The sequence below is a fragment of the Anticarsia gemmatalis genome, chromosome 6 (genome assembly GCF_050436995.1).
Source record: "Anticarsia gemmatalis isolate Benzon Research Colony breed Stoneville strain chromosome 6, ilAntGemm2 primary, whole genome shotgun sequence".
In the NCBI taxonomy this organism is placed as follows: Eukaryota; Metazoa; Arthropoda; class Insecta; order Lepidoptera; family Erebidae; genus Anticarsia; species Anticarsia gemmatalis.
This window is the reverse complement of record NC_134750.1, coordinates 8,870,553-8,893,223: the sequence shown is the minus strand read 5'-3', so window position 1 is coordinate 8,893,223 and position 22,671 is coordinate 8,870,553. Positions and strand designations below refer to the sequence as shown.

Genomic DNA, 22,671 nt, shown 5'->3' with positions numbered 1-22,671 from the left:
TTATCATAACTATAGATTAATTTTGGCCTAAAAATATTGTGGGATAGATAAAACAAATAATTTCAACAGATAACACTATGTATAAGTATTTATTAAAACCATTTTACATAATGTACTAATTGAAATATTCAAACAATACAAAAGCAAACCAAAGTAAACATTTCAATAACAACACTTGTAAAAGCACACGTGTTAATAACCCGCAAATCATTAATTACTAACAGAGGTTTCGTAAGCAATGCTTACGTAACGAAGCTAATGGGCAGTCAAAGGGTTTCTTTCATAGGCCAGACTATACACGCGGTACGTTTACAAGCGAGGAGCGGGCGAATGACGCGCTAAAAGAAACTTCTTGTTTAACCGCAACCAACGTAACGCGCCGACCGACGGCCAGCCGGAAGAGCTACGCAAATAACCCGTTTTGCATTATGAAAATAGAATAGATGAAACAAAAACATGAACCCGAATGTTTATTCAAAACGCCACCATCTCATTCATAAGAACAGTTATCCCAGCTTTTAATTAACATTATGAGAATAATATAAATATAGCAAGCGTTTCAGTTTGTTTGTGAAGCTGTAATGCATAGTTCATTGACGCGAGTGTTTCGGTTGAAAGCCTCATCGAAACTAGCCGGTTTATTTTTTTTATTCCTACTTATACGCATAATAATTTGGATTTGTTTTGAGTTCACGTTATGAATAGTTTTATGTCCATCGCATCCTACACGTATAATACATAATAATTTTAATTGCCATGCGTCAAATTATAGGTTTATATATTTTTGAATCCTTGTAGCGGCTCAAGGACTATCCCTAAGTGCATGAACAAAATTCTTCTACGAACAAAACTAGCAATGAGAAGTAAAGACAACCATAATGTTTAAATTCCCCTGTGATTCAGTCACCTCAAACGCTAAATACAAGGAATCGGTTTTTATAGTGTTGGACTATAAAAGTCTTTATTCGCGAAGTTGTTCTGAAACTGAAAGGAAAACAGCTTGATAGCGATCGGCGTGTAACATTAAACAACGCTTTAACTGTTCATGCCGACAGTAGTTCCAGAAATATAAACAGAGCTTTTTAAAAACGTTGATATCTTTGCCATAAAACCTCTATTTATTAAAGTTTCTTTATAAAAAACTTTATTACAAATCCCTCATAAATAGTCAACCTTAACCAAAAAGTTGATGATATGAAGTCTTCTAATGAAAGCATACCTAATTACGTTTCAATCACCATAAATTAATAACGTATTCATGTAGGTACGACACGAGATAAATCCGTCTAATCTCTGCGGCACACGTCCGGCGATTCCGGACCAGATTTCCTCCTCGCACCGGCGCCGCCCCCGATACAACTGCTGCTGATTTTCTGAAACTGTCTCCTACCTATACACTTATGATATTTCCGACTGAAACATAAAGTAAAAATACACACTTTCGGTTCATAAATCAGCTCTATTATGTCTTAATTTTACAAAAAAGTATAACGGTTTTAACATCTAGCGTTAAATTAGTTTTTAAACGTTGAAAAGATAAAAATACATTAACCGCTGCTCTTTGAGAAGTACAAAGTTTAAAAGCATCATTAGCTTCACGCCTTCAAACAGCACTCACTCGTAATAGTGATAGAGAGCAATTTACTTACATCCCAGAAAATAAAAAGCTCTCGTGAACGTATCGAGATAGTTACGACTCGAACTAAATAGTCGCGACGACTCAAAAGCTGGTGTGTACATGTCTAACACATTAGCGGCTGACTTCAAACTAATCAAGAACACAGAGCCGTTCGCGTTACGCGTATACGATGTTCGTAATTTATTAGCGTTTATTCCCATATAGCAATCTGTAGGGATGCCGTCCTATTACGCAGACTCCGACGAGATCCCTGCTCCAGTCGGCTACGAGAGTGGGGACGCAGTGGTCGCTCCCGACCTCTCCACACGGACTACCCACGACTGTACCGAACTCGTCTCGCGCAACGCGATCCACATTTGATCATATAGTGTGTTTACTCGTAAAGTTCCCGATTTGTTTGCGAGTTCATTGCATAACGAACCACGGATTTGATGTGTGCGAACGGAACTATGGATATTGAGATAACTTGAAAGTTTCGAAATTTTCAAGTGGTGAGTATGTTATTTTATAATTTATAATGTTTTCGATTGTGTTTAATATATTTATATTTTGGTGAATGATTCAAAAAGTTAAATCAGATATTACAAAATTAAAATTTTAATCTTGCTTGTCAAAGTTAGTTACCTGCTCGTGAACGGTAATGAATCCTCGGCCCGTCGTCCATTCAGTTTAGGTCGGGGAAGGCAAACTTTTCATCCGCTATTTAACTAAAGTTTCTCGCAATCGATATCCGTTAGACATTTACTTTTTGGGTTGATGGAAGTTTTAGCTTCGAAATGAATTGTAAAATTGGAATCCCGTAAACCTTTCAGTTCGTTCGGACTTACATTCGGTTTGAAAGACTTACTCAGATTCAATAGATGTTAATCGAATATTTAAATTATAATTTAGAAACTTCAGATTAAGTTTAATTTTGAATCAATTGCTTTCATGATTAACAAACATAATTTTTTTCTTAATCTTAATTAACAAACTAACATTTCTGTTTGAGTAATAAAATAAAAAGGATAACTTCGCAAAGTCTATTTCTACGAAACATGTGTTGTAACGCTCACATATAACCGCAATGGTCTAAAATAAATCGCCGTAAAGTTCAAAACTATAAAGAGCAGCTGGCGATGAACGAGATAGGTGTAAGGTAGGTACTCGCGTAGTTGGATGACAAGCTTTGACACCCGACACTCGTCAGCGGTCGTATCTCGAGAGTGACAGATAAGCACCATTTGTTAGCCGAAAGCGGAGCTCGCGCTGAACCGGTGAAAAATCTCGCTCAAACGTGCTCTTATTGGAGAAATTAATTCCTATTATTATAGCAGGTTTCCACCGCGCTCGTTCTATTAATTGATTCTAGTTTTATGCTTCAATTTATTTTTCAGCCGCTTTGATCTCTTTTTATGTTTTAATAACTACTCCAATTAGTTATGTCGCACGCCAACTTAAACGGAAATTAATTTGAAATATAGGTCAATTCATTTTGGTTCTAATTTGTTATTGCTGAAAATCCGATAGACATCAATTTAGTTATGCGCGCGTGACTATAACAAACAATGGTATAAATGGACAAAGGAAAAAATGTTTAGGATGATTGTTTTAGCGTCAAAGCTATTCAAACATTGTTGGGGCTTGTTATTTACATACGTGCGGATCTATTTATGCAAAGATGCGAGTATTTTTTGCATAGAATGGTTTGGTTGTGATTGCAGTCATGTCAAGCGCAAATTTCCTCCCCACTGGTGTCAGAGTTATCAAGTTTTATTGGGCTCATAGCCTCATGAGGGCCGCGATGGCATGGCGATTCATTTAACGTATGAATGTGCTTCATACCGCAAACGGGCTTTATTTGAGTGTCGGTCTGGGGACGACAGTTAAATACAATGTATCATAACCATGTTATCCCAAGCGAACTAATAGAATGAGGGGTTTAGTATTCATGAGTAGTTCTGATTTTATTTGTTCGTCTTAGTTTTTATAATACAAATATGCATACATAATAACGAAAAAAAAAGGTTTCTGTTTGACAAAATAGGATGTTTTTACAGAAAAAACGAACTTTACGAACTCAATAATTACATTAATTAGGTAACGTAGAAATAAAAAATAATCTGTCTAAATATTTAAAACTATTGTCAAAATTTAAATTAATAGTCCATACTGACGTGAAATATTGATATTAAGCCGGTAAAAGCGTTCATTTTACTCTTTGATATTCCGGAGTGATATAAAATGTATGTGATGAAAGTTGGCGGTCTGCGAATATATTTAATCGCGGTAATTAACGAATAAATCATTACCGTCGACGTCACTCACACTAGTTAAGTAAATTATTTAAGAGCATTTTATTTTGGCAGGTTAATTATATGAAAGGCAATAAAGCTTAAATCGTTCCCTTGTGACCGTTGGAGACATGACTCTAAATGACTTGTCAGAAATTTTTGGTAGAAAGAACAGCTGTTACTTGTTACCTAAAAGAAAAAAGATTCTTAAAATACCATTCTTAAACTGTTTGATCATATGTTTGTCGCTCATACAAATAGTATATACATATGTGTATAGTATATAGTACGTTTACTTAGGACCCACATGTTTATACCAATTTCATAGAATTCGTAAACGTGATTCTTAACATCAAGACGCAAAAAGAATACTAATCGTAATCGTCCCAAAATTATATTACAACCCCGTAAAAACGAGATAAAAATAATCTACTAAAGCAATTTGCTTTATCTGTGCCTTTTTTGTCTTTGCCTCAGCTGTTCAACCCTTCCAAGTTCTTTTTTAATGGTTTGGGGTTTTAGCCAAAGAGCAAAGAAATATGTTTTATTGTATAAGAACTGTGTGAGCCTTTTAACTGAAAAAGAGTAATGTTACTTTTGTTTTTCTTTATTTTCACAATTTGTTGTGAGTTTGCGATAGTGAAGATTGAATCGTTGATAGTGTCTCCCGCTGACGCCGACGTTCGGAAAAACGACAAGGCAAAATATTTTCGACAAAATAGGCGAACGAAACTAGCTTTTTCGATAGTTTTTTCGCTTAACTTTTCTATGAAACTTATTAATAAAGAGCGGTGTGGCTCAAAAACTTGTAATTTATAATACAAGTTTGAGAAAATTACGTGGAGTCTAGAATACCTTTTAATAAATTCAGTACCTGAATAAAATTTTACCAGGTGAATTGATTGATTTTTAGGTAGGTATATTGGATTGACTAGTTCATCGGCCAGTGTGCAGATTAATAAATTCTATTCGGTTCACTGATAGTGGAAATTGGAGGGCTCATCCGATACGCTAACGCAGCTTATTCAATATGTTGTAAAATTGTAAAAAAAATACCTAGTGTTAAAATACCATACCCGTTTACGTGTAAAGTGTACTGTGAAAAAAATATAAGTGGAAATCGGACGAGAATATTTTAAACGTATGAATAAAAAAATACGATATTTTAAAATCCGACTACATAACTAGTCCAGTTAAACTACGAGTAACAATTTTGGTTTCATTATGCCGAGTGCAATAATAAAAACACTAATGACGCTTCCCATTTTAATACGTTATAAAAGTGAAACATGACACAAACTAAACGTGGTTTTAACTGGTCAAAAAGAAAAACATACCTATTTATTTTAAAACATATTTATTTCACCGAATGAGAACTTATTTATCTTTTCTTTTCTTTTCTTTCTCTTTATTGGTTTCAAGTGCTTACACGCTACTTACATCAAACAGTGATGTGAATTCAGTTATGATTTTGTGTAGCTCATAACTCATAAACCTTCTTGATTTCTATACATGCTTTACCCGAATTAATTCACTTTCAAACGTTTGCGTTTACTTTAACTTAAGCTTGACTACACCCAGTGTAAGTTGCATCAAAACCAAACTTGATCGTGATATGCTTGTGTAATAAATAATGTAATTGTAATTTAGGACGTATTTGTGAGTCAATGAAAGCCTGTTAAGAGTTTTGAAAGTAAAATAAACAATTTACATGGTCTATGCGACATAAATGATTTAGCCGGCATACGCGATGATTACGCGTTAACTACATAACCCATGTACATTGTACGGCAACATTTTCCTCGAATCTCGTTCATTAGGACGTCCTACGGGAAATTCACATTTTCAACGGCAAATAACTAGGCACGGCCATTTTGGCTGATGGATTAATTTAACCCTATAATAGTTTAACTTTTCATGAGGTGAAATACTATAGGTATTTTGTGAACGTAATTATGAACACAATATTAAAATGGGCTATGTAGTAAGTGTATGCCTATGGCCGTGCTGAAATCATCGCGGCACTGTTATTTGAAATATTTAAGAGTAAAAAATCAATTTTTTTATGGCGTACAATGTTTGAATTGGCTGATAAAAATGCAACCCGATAATATAGTTGCTAAAGCTTTGTTCCCGTAATAATATCAGATGTGCATTTTAATGATTTAACTATGTCGCATATAATTGCTTAGAAATCATATTTCTCACTAAGTATTCAAAAATCTAGCCCGTTCACGTTGTTTTTCATCAAAAAATCATGTTTTTCATCTTCTAACACACATTTCGCAATTTATAGTACATACGTAAAGATAGCGGTTTGAACACACATAACAAAACTACAACGTAAAAATAGTGAAAATAGAACTGCCAATATATATGTACTAAATATGTTTTCTGGTTTTTCATAGAAGTTTTTTCATTCACGTAAATCGTTCAGTTCCCGGGAGGGCAGAATCTCTCGTGGGCGGGTAAAGTCAAAGAGGCGGTAATATTCAAAGGGAAGTTGTCTCTTCAATTTAACTACAAACGTAAATACCATATACCATGTGCCATGTTGTATGGGGATTACTTAAATATATTGCCAATGTTTTCAATTTGGAAATGAAGGAATAAAGTAGGGAGCTTTGTCCAATAACCATTTTATATAAATGGTGGAATATAAAGCTTGGTTTCGTGTCAACAGATCAAAGTACTATGAGATTGAATAAATTTTAAACGTTTATTCGTTGGTGTTGATTTTTACTGGCAGTTTGAGTTTTTTTTTTCTAAAAAAGAGTTTAGTGCAAGACCAAAAAATAATCTGTTTAACTTAAAATGTAAAATCAAATATCAAATATTAATCGACACATATCAGTCCGAGATGTGATAAAAAATCCAATTCAAATAAATACTCTTGAACATTCTTGGAAAAACTATAGAGACATAAGTTACGATGCGGGAAAACCCGTGGTCATCGCACTTGGCACAGGGATTATTGTATCAAGACGGGTGTTGCTTTCATAAGTAGTTAATCGTCGCCTGCCAAGTGACCGAGTGATGTATGCGTTTAGACTAGACGTAGTTTATTAGTTAGTCTCCAGGCAATATTTTAACGCGTTCCAGCAATATAATATCGTCGCTTAAGTTCTATCACCACGTAAGTCATTTTTAGCAACTCTTCAGGAGAGACAAATTTTAATTTGGTCTTTCGATTCTCTAGCCAATGACATCAAAATGCTACAACTGCCAAAAATTACTTATGTGGTGATAGAACTTAAACGACAATATGCGTTAAAACACGAATCTCCAATAAAAATTCTAATAGGTATACATGCCAATTCTAATAGCTAGTGATGTCGTTATTTTAGTGACACAAGTAAATTTTAAAACACAAAACACGTGACTTTAACAAAGACCCAAACACTGGCATCGCAATTTCATCACGAGGCATTAATAATTGTATTTCATCAACAAAATGAAAAGGGCTTTCATAAATTGTAGTAATTTAAAAAATAAATTATATTGAAAGCTCGCAAATAAATTGGACGGAAGATACTTATGAGATTTCCTCGGATAGCAGAACAAAAGATGGCAACATAACAGACGTTAAATGATATAAGGTCATGTTCGCCACGGGAGGAAAGCAGAAATGATTTGAGCATTAATACAGGAGACAATTAATTGGACTACATTCAGCAGTAGATTAGTGACCTCCGTCCTCTTGGGGCGGCCCATTTGTCAACGTAATCGTCTTTTCATGGGAACTAGTGAGGGACTATCGTTAGCACACGATTCTGTAATCGCACTATTAGACAAAATTGCTGAAGCCTATCCTTTTCGAACTAAATTGGGACGAATCAATATAATTAGAGATGTTTTTTTCGAAGCATCAAAGATTTATCTTTTCATTCGTAAGTTACCTTGGAATATGATTATTAGGTAAATTATGCCTATTTTTGTTCCACTCTTGAAATATACTTAAGAAGGTCGTTACTAGCCTATTACGTCTTTTAGAAAGACAGGTTAAGGTCACGTTTGTTGATTGTGACTAGACAGGTTAGTAATTGACGGTCACACAAATATTAGGTAACAAACATTATGATAACAAGTTATATAAATGATAAATACGTTTTCACAAACAACAACATTGCGTTGACTATTTTGGACGCGTTACTTCATCTCATCTTGACTTAGTTGCAAGCAACTAATCAAATATCCCCCACATGCTAAGTAAATTAATTATATATATAATTTTAAAGATATGAATATTTTTGTTTACATAATATACACTAATAATGATATGAATAGTGGTCATATTTTCTAAGATCGATATCTGTTCAACATTAGCAATTTGTACCAACTAAGGATCGAACGCTTCTAAATTTATATGAAATATAATTGTGTTTTTATTAAATAGCAACAAAAATATATTTTAGTAGCAAAAAGGTCGGTGTATGACAAACATAAAGAAGGTCTTATAAACATTATATGTTGTGTAAATATAAATCTTATACGCGTTCGTATTCGGGCCACGGCAAAGGAAAAGAGGATACAAGCGCCTTTAGCTATTGATATTTTTATTTTGACAAACATTAATGTTCTCTTTTAATATGTTTAAAACATATTTTCTTTGTAGAAGTAGAAACCTGAGGCCTGAGGCTTCTACGTATTTCTTGGAGTTAAGTATAATTTATGTTTCGTTCCCAAGTTATACATAAGTCATTATAACTGTACATAGGCGTATGTGATATAATGATGTATCATGTTGTAGCAGAGACATACTCAAATGAAATAAAAAGCTAAAGTCAAGTATGTTTTTTCCTGTCGAGTGGTTTTAAAGACAAGTTCTGCATGAAGAATTGAGACCCGTATTACGAGGAATTGTTCAAAAATTAACAGAAAATATTAGAGTAAGAGACGACACTCTTCATAATGCCAAATAAAATAAAGTAAATATAAAAACAAATATTATTGGACAACTCACACACGGTCATTTGATTCCAAACTAAGCAGAGCTTGTACTATGATAACCAAATAACTAATAAACATACTTATATACTTCTAAATACATACTTATATAGATACATTAACATCCAGGCTCAGAACAAATACTCGTGCTCATCACACAAAGATTTGTCCCGGGTGGGATTCGAACCCACCACACCACCAAATGTATATTTTTTTTAACCCATTACTGCCCCACTGTCACACTAGGCAAGGGTCAACTCCCAAACGAGGGATGAGTCAGACCTTGAGTCCACCACGCTGGCCAATATTATTTTTTCTAAACTTATTACAAAAATAACAAAAAAGTACTTACTAGTAGTTAAACTAGTCTATATGACAATAACAACAAGCGTTAAAAACTTTAAAGGTACTAACTGCAAAACAGATGCAGTTGTCAAGAGTAAACACGTGTCTGTGAAACAATTGTACGACAAACGACCACGCTCTCTAGAGATAAACAAGATATCAAACATGACTGTGTACTTCAGACACACCAAACAAACAAATATACTGCAACTTGCTTTAAGATTTCCCACTAACTTTAAATAAAATAAAGTTTTTAAGTGATATTCGACCACTTAATAAGTTTTCTTCTGTGTTTTAGGCTCGGGCTTAGCCACTCTCATATATCAAAAGAAGAACCTTGCTTAGCAGTGGGGCAGTAATGTGTTGAATTTATTTATTATTTATGTGGTCAATAAACCCTAGTAACCCAAAAAATCTCATATGTTTAAATACTGAAATCACATTCATAACTCACCCGCAATACAATTCAGTATCGTTGTTAGTCCAATCAAAATATGACAAAACAGGAAATATCAAAAAAAGCAAAAGTTACATTATTATGCTGAGTTGCTTCAATATAATACAATCAAAAGCTGAAATCCCGTTAAGCGAACGAAAATTACAACAAATTCTCATTGTCCTCGCGGTCGATGTGTGAACAATTAATAATGTTCTGTTCATAATCCCGCAAAACCATAAAAAGGTATTCAAGCTCACCAAATTTTCATTAGGTAGAGAAGTCGAGTAATTATGATTCATTCATTCAACAGATGAAAAGAGCGAGTGAACGATAATAACCATTTTTGAATAACAATCGAACCTTCATTGAGATTATCGCATTGTCTATGCAATATTTTTTTAAATATATTTCTCCATTTGGTTATACGAATACATTTTCCTTAATAACAATTTTATGCGCAAATATTTTCAATTACACTGTTATTTTATAAAACACATAACAAAGTAAAACAATCTTTATTTCTATTTTGAGTTTTTTTTATTTGGTTTTTCAATCGAATTACATAAGTAGATATTTTTTGTTTTCTGGCATAGAGTCACTTTTATACTTTTTAAATGGAATTATTAGTGGGTTAGTGACAACAATGTTTTTACGCGCTAGTGTTTATAAATAGGAACGAAGATTATAATATATGCCTTACACGTGTATCCTTATTCACTCCACTATTTATAACTTAAAATGAGATTCTGTAGAAGTTACTGCTAATATCATTTATTCACAAATTTCAATATAATATGATCGAGTGAGAGACCCAAGAGACAGTATTTACCAAACTATTAATTTGCGGGCACCCATCCAGTCACCCGACTTAACGCAGTAACCACACTGCTCGGTCGATAACAGCCCAATCCCGAGTTTCGAAGGCTTTCAGATATTTAATTTTAAATGTGGTTTCGCAATTTCCCGAAATTAATACTAATTCTATTCCTATAATGGGGGTACGCAAACAAATTTATAGATCTCAAAGGAAATACTCATTCATTCTAAAAGCTTGTAATTCTAAATCTGGAGCAAGAAAGTGTAAGTAAGTTTTATATGAAGTAAATCAAGCAATTGATGAACTCTTTTGTATGTAAACTAGTTGTTTACAAACAAGACGAGTTGTTGACAAGTCAATGAAGCCGACAGGCGACAGACTAAATTATTTCCTGGGGGACGATCTACCTTGTTATTATGGACACGTAAACAAAGGTTTCCATCAAACTATCACGTACCTAGTTTGTTAACCTTAGTCTGCACGATCACTTAGAAAGTGTCTTACCGAGTTAAAAAACAACTCCGCGCTAAGGGTAGCTATAAATTAACAAAACCAACAACTAGCAATTTCTTTTTTCTAATATGGTTCTTAAATTGCCACAAATATACCTGTTCCTAATTATTCAACCTCCACTAGTTGATAAAAACATCTAACATATTGCAAGCATATAAATTATAAATTAAGAGCATATATATTAAGTACTGAAAAAACATCCAATTATTACAAAAGTATAAAATTACGTAACAACCTTTGACTTTCGCCGTGAAAGAAAGCAGACATGTTTTCATTTTTGTATCATAGTTGTAAATAAAACGATAAAATCATTCTTCTCTAACGTAATCTTGTAAGGAGAGTGTAATGGCCGTAATAATTGGGTCCCTTTAATATATATGATAATGCTGCATATTTTCTAGAGGCTTCGGGAAAATATGTGATACATTTATCATAGTCACGTTCTTGTAGCCGGGTGTCCGTAGACGAGATTATTCATTTAACATGACAAATTGTATTAGGTAACGATTTGTTACAATTCACCTAACACTATCATCTTTTTAGTTCAATGGGAACCTTGATGTTCCAGTTCCATATATATATATCATATTAATCATATATATCATATCATATCATATTTCTACGTAAACAATAAGCAACTACTAAATTATTTTAAAGAAATAACGTATTGTAAGTGAGTTTTGTTAACGTAAAAATGAAATTAAACTTTATATTCTTCCTAATAATTTTCTTTTTTATGGTTCAAAATACAAACTGTAAACATACTTTAAGACTGGAACAACACATAATTAGATTCAGTTAACATAAATTTGAACTGAACGTGAATAAAAAAGTGTCGTATATTGTTTACATCTTTTATGTCCATGAAAAGTTACGTAAAGGAAATACAAAAACAATGCGAACATAATAGGCAGTACAAAGTGTTTGTTGCGTCGCAAAAACGAAGCCAAGACGATTTGGCGCTGATAATTTGCTGACAACCCGAAAACAAAGAATAAATAGGACAATTTACAAGTTTCTGTGCTATATTACTTATTCAATTAATGTTAAATCATCTAAGAAATATATGACCAATAAAATTTAATTAGGAAACATTAACAGTGATGAATCGTTCCCTGCTTCAGGCATTAGCGTAATTATATTGTGATTTCAGAATAATCGCTTGATAAATGGCCACAGGAACTTTTACTGTCGGGTAAAGCGTGTCTCAAACAGTCATTAGCTTTTCGAACTACAGACATAGTAGGGTCTGTGACCTTACTCATTAGTTTTCCCCACTTTGGGTCTAAAATTGAATGACTACATTTAGTTATTTTTATTTATAAAGAAGTGAAATTCTTTTTATTTCGTTTGGACTATTTTTTATAAAAAGGTCGCTCATTTTTAGGAGGCTCTATTAATTCGTATATACGAGCTTTTATACCGCCGAATGTTCAAAAGCCACGTCTATTAAAATAAGAGCAAAACTTAATTAAAAATCGCTTTATAGCCGCATGTATATCTAATGTTATATTTTAATTAAAGCTTATTCAGTTCGTACCTGTATTTTAAAATGTTATTATTTCAGATAGTAAATATAGGAAGTATGTATACCAATGGGCGGGGAAAGTACAAACATTTTAATTGGTGTCATTGACCCCGGCTTCAGTGTACGTTTATCTTCACTGCTCGACTACTTTAGCCTTCACACAGTAATAATTTATACGTTAAAACTTTAGCGAAAACTACATTTAATTTTGTTTGCTACGTTCCTTCTTTATAAAACAAACAAACTAAAAGCAGTCTCATTTGTAGAATGAAAAATTCTAATGAAAAAGTCAAAAAGTGCATTTCTTTGTTTGTTATTCTTTGACGGAGCGGCCGCAGGACGAAATAGGATACATTTTGGCCGGAACTCAAATTTCTTATGAGCGAAGAGGCCAAAAGCTAGTTAAATTATAAAAAACCGCACCCATAAGATACTTTCTTTAGGCAAAGTTGTTGGCGTGGGATTGGCTTTGAGAAAAGTTAAGCTGGCAAGGTAATTTCATTCTTTATTATTTTTCACAGTATCCCGGTGGGGCGCTTTGTTTAAAGTAAACGTAACGGGCACGAATCGATTTTTAATTTAGTCCTTTTCGTTAGTAATTATTTGCGCTACCAATTCATTTCGAAACTAATAACTTCTGGACTAATAAAGACTTTAATTTAAAATATTGCTTGAGCTTAAAGGATAATTATTATGTTCGTAATAGTTTTCGTTCTTAATAAATCAATTTATTGTTTAACCAATTAAAACTAAAACGTTTTTTTAAACACGGGTTGTTAAATCTTCATACATTATGACATGTTTTGCCTAATAGAAAATATTGGTAACTAGTACCTCGATTCTCTACCACTATCGACTACCGACAACCGGCTAGCTATCGAATTTTGACATTTAGAATGTACTGCCAAAATGTTTCCTACGACACCCGTCAGAGGCGCTGATCAGATTTTCATACAAAATTTCTCGATGACTGTACATCGATTCTGTATCACTATCGACTACCGACAACCGGCTAGCTATCGAAATTTTGACATTTAGAATGTACTGCCAAAATGTTTCCTACGACACCCGTCAGAGGTGCTGATCAAATTTTCATACAAAATTTCTCGACGACAGGTCGGTAGTCGGTAGTCGATAGTAGTAGAGAATCGAGCTACAGTTCGGTTGTCGGTAGTCGATAGTAGTAGAGAATCGAGGCATAGGTAATCAATAACATAGGTAATAATAATTAAAATTTATACAACATATGGTCCATAAATAACAACGATATCTAGTAGACTGACTTTAAAACATCAACTATAGTGTGAAGAATCTTTAAAACGAACATTAAGTATTAATTAACACAAGAAGTACAATATAGCATTGTCAATTTAGCTTATAAGCGACCTAATTCATATTTGCATTACCCGATATACGTACTCGAATGGAATGTAATACGTTTGCTGGCACCGTATTGTCTCAGCTATGTAGAAATCTTATACTTATTTACTACGCCTCGTAAAAGACAGAACTACTGTTGGGATACTAAACTCCTATATGGGATTACAGAAGTAATTACCTTGCGTCAATAAACTGATATCATTGATTCAACGATCGCGAACTATGAATTGCGATGTTTTCTATTTATTGGAAATAATCTTCAACTTTATTAAAAAAATGCGTTTCAATCAAACCAAAGTTCGGAATTAAGTCAATTCATTTGCTTTTTTTTATAAAGCCTTTGATTCTTAAAGATAATTTGTACTTTCATTTTCTCAAAAAAAAATATTACAAATGTGTTTATGTTTGCTCAACTTGAAATATCGTATGTTGTGGAACATATTGTAATTTAATTTCTAGGCCTTGAGTCTCCCTGGATTAAAGAAACGTTTGGTACTATTTCAATTTGCTTCGTTAACGTTTTACTCTTTCCTGAAGCTTTAATTATTTCGTTGCAATAATTAAACGCTTATATTTTTCACGCCATTAATCAAATTAATGTAACGTAGATAGTAGATAAACAGATAACATGAACAGACGCGGCCGACTTAATTATATTTTTATCTGATTTAACCGTCTTATTTATAGTAGGAAGATATGATTATTTGTAATTTATTTTGTATTAAGTATGTATTACTTCTTAATGATGATGTTACTGGTCTTTTTAGAACAACATATCCTATAATCTGGACTCCGAATGCACAATGCTATTGAAATGACGTCGCAACATCATGGGCGTTATAACTCTTCTGTCTCGCCTGAAATGCGGCGTATATGCATTTCTCATCGTAATACATATACAAATTCTACAAGGAGAAGAACAATCACAATGTCCAAGCCTAGCAGAGAACCCAATTTGTCCATGTTATAACTTTAAAGAAGGTAAGTGAGAGCCGCCACTTCACAACTCCCCTCAAGATAGATTAGCGCCATTTAACCATTATGTCTCTTCCAGGGTTATTTTTGGAGTGTCCCAGCGCGACCCCCGGTGTCGTGAAAAATGTACTGTCCAAGATAAGAGGAACCATCCAATCACTATCTATATATGACCTAGAGAGCTCTACCACAGAACTGAAACCAGACATCTTCCCGCCAAAAATAAAGATAATCAACCTACAGATCTCACAATCAGGAATAAACAAAATAAGCTCTAACGCTTTCACCTCGCTACGTGACTCGTTAGGATCTTTGAGCATAATTTCCAGTAAATTAAGCAAAATTCCGCATGAATCATTCTTGGAGCTCTACAACATTGAGGCACTTGATTTACAGCTCAACGACATCAAAGATGTTCAAGCAAATACATTTAGGAACCTTAAGCTGAAGAAAATCAATTTGAAAGGAAATAAAATAGCCAATATCTCAGAAAATGCATTTTACAACTTGGAAGAATCCCTGACAGAACTGGATATGAGTGAAAATTTTCTTAATGTTTTTCCTTTAAAGTCTCTGGGAAAATTGAATAAACTCAGCAACTTGAGACTGGCGTGGAATAAAATAAATTCTATTCCTGATGATATAAATGCAACAGTTCCAAATTTGTTAACACTAGATTTAAATTCTAATTCCTTTACTAAAATCGAAAGAAATTGGTTTCGATGTATGCCTAAGATAAAAACATTAACTTTTTTTAGTAATCAAATCCAGCAAATAGACGAAGAAGCCTTTTATGCTTTAGAAAGATTAGAGACTGTTGATTTGAGTCGGAATAAAATAACAATCCTTACAAAAAACGTATTTCAAAAGAATCGAAACATTCGTACAATAGATTTGAGCCACAACCATCTCCACCATATCAATGGTGTATTTTCAAATCTGCACAAGCTTTCAGAAATATTCTTGTCAGAAAATAATATTCTGGAGATATCTGACGATGCGTTCGACAATGCTTTCGGATTGACAGTTCTCAATTTAGAACATAATGCCATTCAACAATTACATCCAAACTGTTTCGCGTCATTACAAAATTTGACGCAACTACACATGGGAACAAACTTTTTAAAGAAACTTCCTCGTAATGTATTTCAAACGAATCGTAAACTAGTAACTTTAAGCTTAGATAATAATGAAATTAACGAATTAGATGAATTAATATTTGAGAAACTTGATGAGTTGAAAGAAATACGTTTGCAAAATAATAGGCTAAGTCAAATTAAAAGAAACGTATTCAGTCCTCTACCGGGACTTTTAGAACTTCATTTACAGAACAATCTCGTTCAAACTATAGACTCGCATGCATTTATAACTCTTAAGAATCTTCAACACATTAACTTGCAAGGCAACCGACTGACTACCATCGGCGATGTGTTTCCTAACAGAAATTCATCTTTGGTTTCGATACAACTTGGTGCAAATTATTTATCACTGTTGAAAAATAGTTCTCTAAGAGGGCAAGTAAACGTGCAAATAATGTGGCTAAGCCAGAATAATATTAAGATACTAACATCTAATCTTTTTAATGATTTGTTGAATATTCAAAGGCTGTATCTTAAAAATAATAGTATTGTACATATAGAAAATAGAACTTTTATGCACTTGAGAAAAATCAAATTCTTAGAACTAAGTAACAATAAGATTATTAAGTTAAGTAACGAGACTTTTTATAAACTTGTAACGTTGGAAGAACTGTATCTACAGAACAATCATATTAATCAAGTCGCCAAAGATACCTTTCAATTTTTAATTAAATTAAAAATTTTAGACTTATCGCAGAATGATATTATAATATTTAATTTTGATATTTCCTCGCTACCAATTAAACAACTTCGACTCAATAAAAACTCGATAGCAATCATCGAAGTAGACTCGCTCAAAAGTTTGCCAAACTTAAGTGACTTAGACATGAATAACAATGACTTGACTTGGGAAGACATTATTCAGATACAGATACCAGGGCTCAAGTCATTAATTATATCAGAAAACAACTTCACTCTACTAGAAAACAAGACGTTTGCTCACTTACCTTCATTACAAACTTTGTCTCTGGAACTATCTAATATATCACAATTGCCGCCGACAACATTCATTAAAAATCAAAACCTGCTCCGAATTAATTTGGCTTTTAATAACTTGAGAGACTTACACAAAGACGTATTTGCGTACACAACAATACTACAGGAGCTCAATCTAAAAGGGAACAATTTCACAGACTTCCCTCACCACGCTCTGTTCAATGTTACTTCACTTGAAATTTTAGATTTGTGTAGCAATCAATTACACAGTGTTGATTTCTTCAAGTTTATTGGTTTACAGAACTTGAGAACACTCAATTTATGCAACAATCGTATTTCAATGTTAAACGGATTTAACTCTCCTTCATTGAAAAATCTGGTGACTTTAAATTTAAGCAATAATATGTTGACAGTTCTTCCACCGAACTTTTTCCAGCATTCTGTAGGTTTGAAAGAGATTGATTTGTCGCATAACCTATTTAAAAATATACCAAGTAATGGCTTATCAGAATCTGTACTTCCAGCATTAACCACGTTGAACATGTCGTCTAATTCTTTAGTGCAATTATTACAAACATATCCATCTAAATTGTTTCCTCTCTTGGAAGAGTTAGTCGTAACAAATACAAACTTGACAATTATCACAAGCAAGGACTTTGAGAATTTCCCGTCTTTGAAACGGTTAAAGCTGGCTCAGAACGCTATAATTCGTCTATCGCCGGGAGCTTTCTCTAAGCTACATAACTTAGAAATACTTGATTTAAGTCAAAATAAATTAGAAAACATTCCGAGGGAAAGGCTTCAAGGACTGTATTCCACACGCGTGCTGAATATATCCCAAAACGTCATAAGGGAACTGGAAGATTTCACATCAGACTTACAAAGTCTGCAGAAGTTAGACATGTCATTTAATCACATAACTAGAATACATAGAGACGTATTCCGAGGCCTCCACAGCCTCACAGAATTGTATTTGAGTGGCAACTGGTTATCAGCGATATCAGCAGACGCATTCCGAAATTTGAATAAGATTACATTTATTGACTTGAGCCGAAATTACTTTGAAATTATACAAATGAAAATGCTCGTAGCGTTGGAAACACAAGTGAAGAGTATTTCTTTCAATGGTGAGAATAATAGTATATCATTTTATTGTATGGATCGCTCGGATTGTACTTTAATGTTTATAACCTAATAAACTGTTTGTTTCAGAGAATCCGTTGACATGTAATTGTGATACGCAAGATGTATGGCGATGGATGAAAGACCACTATAAAATAGTCATCAAAGGCAGTCGTAATTTGCGATGTGAGCACCCGGAGGATCTTCATGGTTACAGCTTCATCGACTTGCCTTCGCAGAAACTTTGTGACATACCGATTGTAATTCGCATTGCCATACAAGATATACAGACATATTCCATTGTAGTGTCTTGGCAGAGTCGCAACCAAACTGGTTTGAATGCATATCAAGTAGCTTATTTCAGCGAAGATCATCCGGCTACAGTGAGTACATCATTTATAACGTTTTCAAATATGTATTTCTGTCGATATGAAGTTGTAGCTTTGTGATAGTTTTTGAAATATTTACACCTGAGCGGAACTAAAAGCTTATAATTTTTAGTAAAACGTTGTATAAAACGTGCACGGCAACCGTTACAACAAACATTTGAATACAAAGGCTGTGTATCACTTCAATGGACCATAAAAAATATTTATGTTTCTCGCCTGTGGATGTTCGGTTGTGCTGTGAATCCATTTAAATCTTCCTTTTTACAATGGCTCATAGGTGCTTTTATATTTTAGTACTCAATTCAATAGTCGATAACTGGTTTATTGAGAGAGCTGTAAGTGAGGTAATATTTTACAATGTTGTCACAGATTCGGGGCAAAATTCTCAACGCTACAGCGAGATCGACGAGACTGAACCATTTGACACCGGGATCCCGATATACAGTTTGCGTGATAGCGGTTGGCAACTTCGGGTCGTCGACATCGACAGGCTCTTCAGTACCAGATGCTCGCATAGCTCTTTCGCCAGAAAATTCAAGCATAAACTTATACGGGGACGAACAAATTTTTAACCATTTACGTCCATACATGAACGATTCCTTGAGTAGTAAATGCACTAGTGTTAATACAATTGAAATATTCGGAGCAGCTATAGATAGTCCGTTTTCTAATACGTACATGGATATTGCAGACATATTGACGAGAAGACTTAGCTTGGTTGTGGGCTGCTGCATCGGGTTCATTGTCTTCGTTGTATTGGTTTCTGCCTTAGGGTACATTAAGACTAAGAAACGTCAGGTTATAGCGAAGGCTGAGGTACAACAGGCCCCACAGTATATATCGTATGACAACTTCAATACCCCAGGCGTAGAGGTTCAGACTACAGATATGGACATAAATACTATTACAAATAAGACGAAAGTACAATGCAAGCATGATTGAAAATTGATCGTTTCCCCGCATGTGTATTGTGTCCAAGTCTGAGAACTTAAAGAGCGGTAAGGTATTGGATTTTTTCCAATTTGATTCCCCTATGAATAAGATGCCACTCACGCTGAAATAGAACCTTTCATACCTACGTCGTCTCTGAAGCCTCTTCAGGAAGTTTGGCAGACAGGAATGAATTATTACAACTACGAGCTATCAATAACGAAATGTGTGATAATCGAAAAAGTTTCATGTCATCAGGGTACTTTTTTCTTGCAATATAATTTATGTTATACGTCGCGCTGGAAAAGTCCTTACAATTTTTTTTCCTTAATTATTCTCGCTCGTATGTGAAACTTTCAGATAGCTACTTTTTCATTTTGTTATGCAGTAGAACGTCCAATGGAACTATAGCGAAATTTTCGCATATTACTTTTTCAAATCTTTTATATAACTAAAAAATCATTTTGATAAACTTGTTCTGAAATGTAAATAATTGTTTTCCTGTAAAATCTAATAAAGGCATTATTTATCAGTGGGCAACAATGTTAGTAAATGGCTATAAATGAAACGTCGCGAAAATAATATCATTTTCAAGTTTTGTCTAAAACGTTAAACGTTGCGTTCGATTAAATATATGAAAATTCTATTGTGATTATTATCATAGAGCTAAGTGTAATATAATAAGTATTAGTATAAATTTTAAAGTATGTTGTGTATAATAAACTCATGATAGTTATGTACGCTCTGTTAGTTGTAATTGAAATTGTATTATAGAAAAAACATTAACGGTCTCATACGATGTAACAAACAAGAACAAATATTTATACTCACAAATTTCTATGAACCTATAACTATAATAACTAGATATTATACAAATAGATTTAAATAACGAACTCTGTAATAAATAAACGAAATATCAGACTCATTTTAGTGTAATCAAAAGTAATTGTAAAGACTACAAACTAGTATAAAGACTGTAGAATTGGTAATAAAACTTTGAAAACATTATTATAAATATCTTTTTCTGTTTTACTCAGCCTTAAACTTAGTATTTATTCATCATGTTTTGAGTACTATTCACAGAACTTGACGGCATTAATCAAGAGATATTAAAGTTAAAATATTTAATTAAACAATGAATACGTTCTGAAATTACGACTTCAATATAAATCACAGAAAGGTAAATTAATGGGACTGACAAATCTTATAAACGACTTAAGAAAATGTTTCGTAGTAACATCGTCGGATCCTGTTTCACTTAGAATTTATTGTTGCAATTTTATCGTCCTACCAAGTCACCAATGTTGTTGAGGCAAAAAATACTTGCCTATATAAAATAAGAACCAGCTACACTAGAGCTAAGTGGAATTAATAGGGCACTTATCAATTCCATCTATTTTTTACGCGCGAGGAGCCGAATACGTAATCAAATGTACTCCAAATATATCTAGACTCCGCTCCATGCGAAGAATTCCTACAGATATATTGATTCGTCTCAATTCTCATTGTATCCAATACAGAAGAAGCCAATCTAATCTAGAGATAGCATTTCAAGGATAAATAATCCAGTTATTGACAGCTATCGGGACGCAATCGAATCTTTTTTATTGTGTAATAGAATACAATGTAAATCTCGTAGAAGGAGTTAACTGTCTTCGCGTCCACCTCCAATGTTCTGTCCCTATTAAATGGATTAAATGAATTATTCAGTAACAAGAGTCGCGAACAAGCGATTCTTCGTGGGACTTTTGCTCCCGTCTCTTTAGCGACATTTAAATGATACAGAATACTTTTGACAACAAAGAGGATTCCAACGAAATAGTTGAAATTTCTCATTCATTAACACTGAATTCGTTGAGATCTTATTGCTGAGAACAAACTTATTGTAGGCACATTTGAAACAATTGTTTTTAACAGTTAGAGAATAAATTTGGCTGTCAAATACATATATCAAGTTTTGATTGTTTTTTATTTGTACGATTCCAAATAAGTAAGATTTAGTACGGGCCAATGCGTGCAAGTAGGTGGATGTGTTCGCCGCGCAATGAATACTTCAAGCCGGACGACATCGTAGAAGCAAGCCTATGGAATGAAAACACATCCAACCAGGCAGCTGAATTCCTGCAGTCGAGATGAACAGTCAACAAAATAGCTTGGAGAATTCTATGATGGTAAGAAACTCTCTTGAAAATTTACCAATTCTAGCATTGGTATCATAAAATGATAACAACTATTGAATTCTAGTAAGGTACAATTAGGTAAGATATATTAGGATAACGAGACAATAAGGTAATAAAATTACGTTGATTTATTACTTTTGGTCTAATATAATTTAAAGCGAAAAATAACCACAGTCGCATTGTCTGTTTCTGTGGCTGAGAATTTCCTGACAACAAATTTAAAACCCATCAATACTTTTCTGACCCGGGAAACAAACCATGAATCTCATTATTTAATTCGCGTACACCGTTTGGATCATTACGACACACAAAGTTAAAAAAAATTCGTATACTATTCATAGCCGATAAAAAGCTTACTTTATCGGAAAGAGAGAGATTTGCAGTTCTAGGAAAAGAGGTCCTAGCAATGTGTATAAATAGGAAACATTCGTAGAAAAAGTTACAATTGTGCAGACACCTTCACACAAAGGTTCTTTTTGATGTTGAAGAAAAGAAAGCGTACGGAGGTGTGACATCTAATGTTTTTATAATGCTAAGTACATTCGTTGAATTCTCCCTCGGCGCTCGAGTTGCGCTTACATCCGTTATCCATTAGCTTTACCTAAAAGCACTTGTACAAGTGGCATGCAGCCGTTTATAAAAAATACTCCAAGTATATTATTTAGAAGCAACTATCACGCAAAGTTTACTATTGTTAAGTGGTTTAATATGCATTGTTGGGAATAATAATTGGAAATAAGTACAACATTAAGAATACAATTAAGCATGTATACCAGTACTATGTTTTATTGCATTATATGTGCATTTTGTAAACAAAATCAATTTGTGGAACTATTAAATAATCGATGGATTATATTTTTACAAGCAATTTTCTATTCAAAAGATAGAAAGTTGTTTTAGAAAGCTCATCACACAAAATAGGTATCACACGCAGAATCAACTGTAGAGTATACAAATATTATGCTCAAAGCTTTATTACGATACTTTTCTAACCAGCAAATTCTGTATATAAATCACCAGCTTTCGATTAGTAAGTATATTGAGCATAATTTAAAAAATATTATGAAATATTGAGTAAGTATTCCTATGTTAATCATATATATAATTAGGTACCTAATC

General features: G+C 33.5%; 1 protein-coding gene across 1 annotated transcript; it reads left to right on the top strand.

Moving 5' to 3' along the window:
- Positions 1–1,877: 1,877 nt before the first annotated feature.
- Positions 1,878–20,391, top strand: LOC142973701 (uncharacterized). The gene is made up of 5 exons (XM_076115660.1): positions 1,878–2,130; positions 14,649–14,862; positions 14,936–18,058; positions 18,144–18,436; positions 18,812–20,391. Exons 2-5 carry the CDS (start codon positions 14,712–14,714, stop codon positions 19,382–19,384), a joined length of 4,140 nt encoding a protein of 1,379 aa, XP_075971775.1. The 5' UTR covers positions 1,878–2,130; positions 14,649–14,711; the 3' UTR covers positions 19,385–20,391.
- The last annotated feature ends 2,280 nt before the right edge of the window (positions 20,392–22,671 follow it).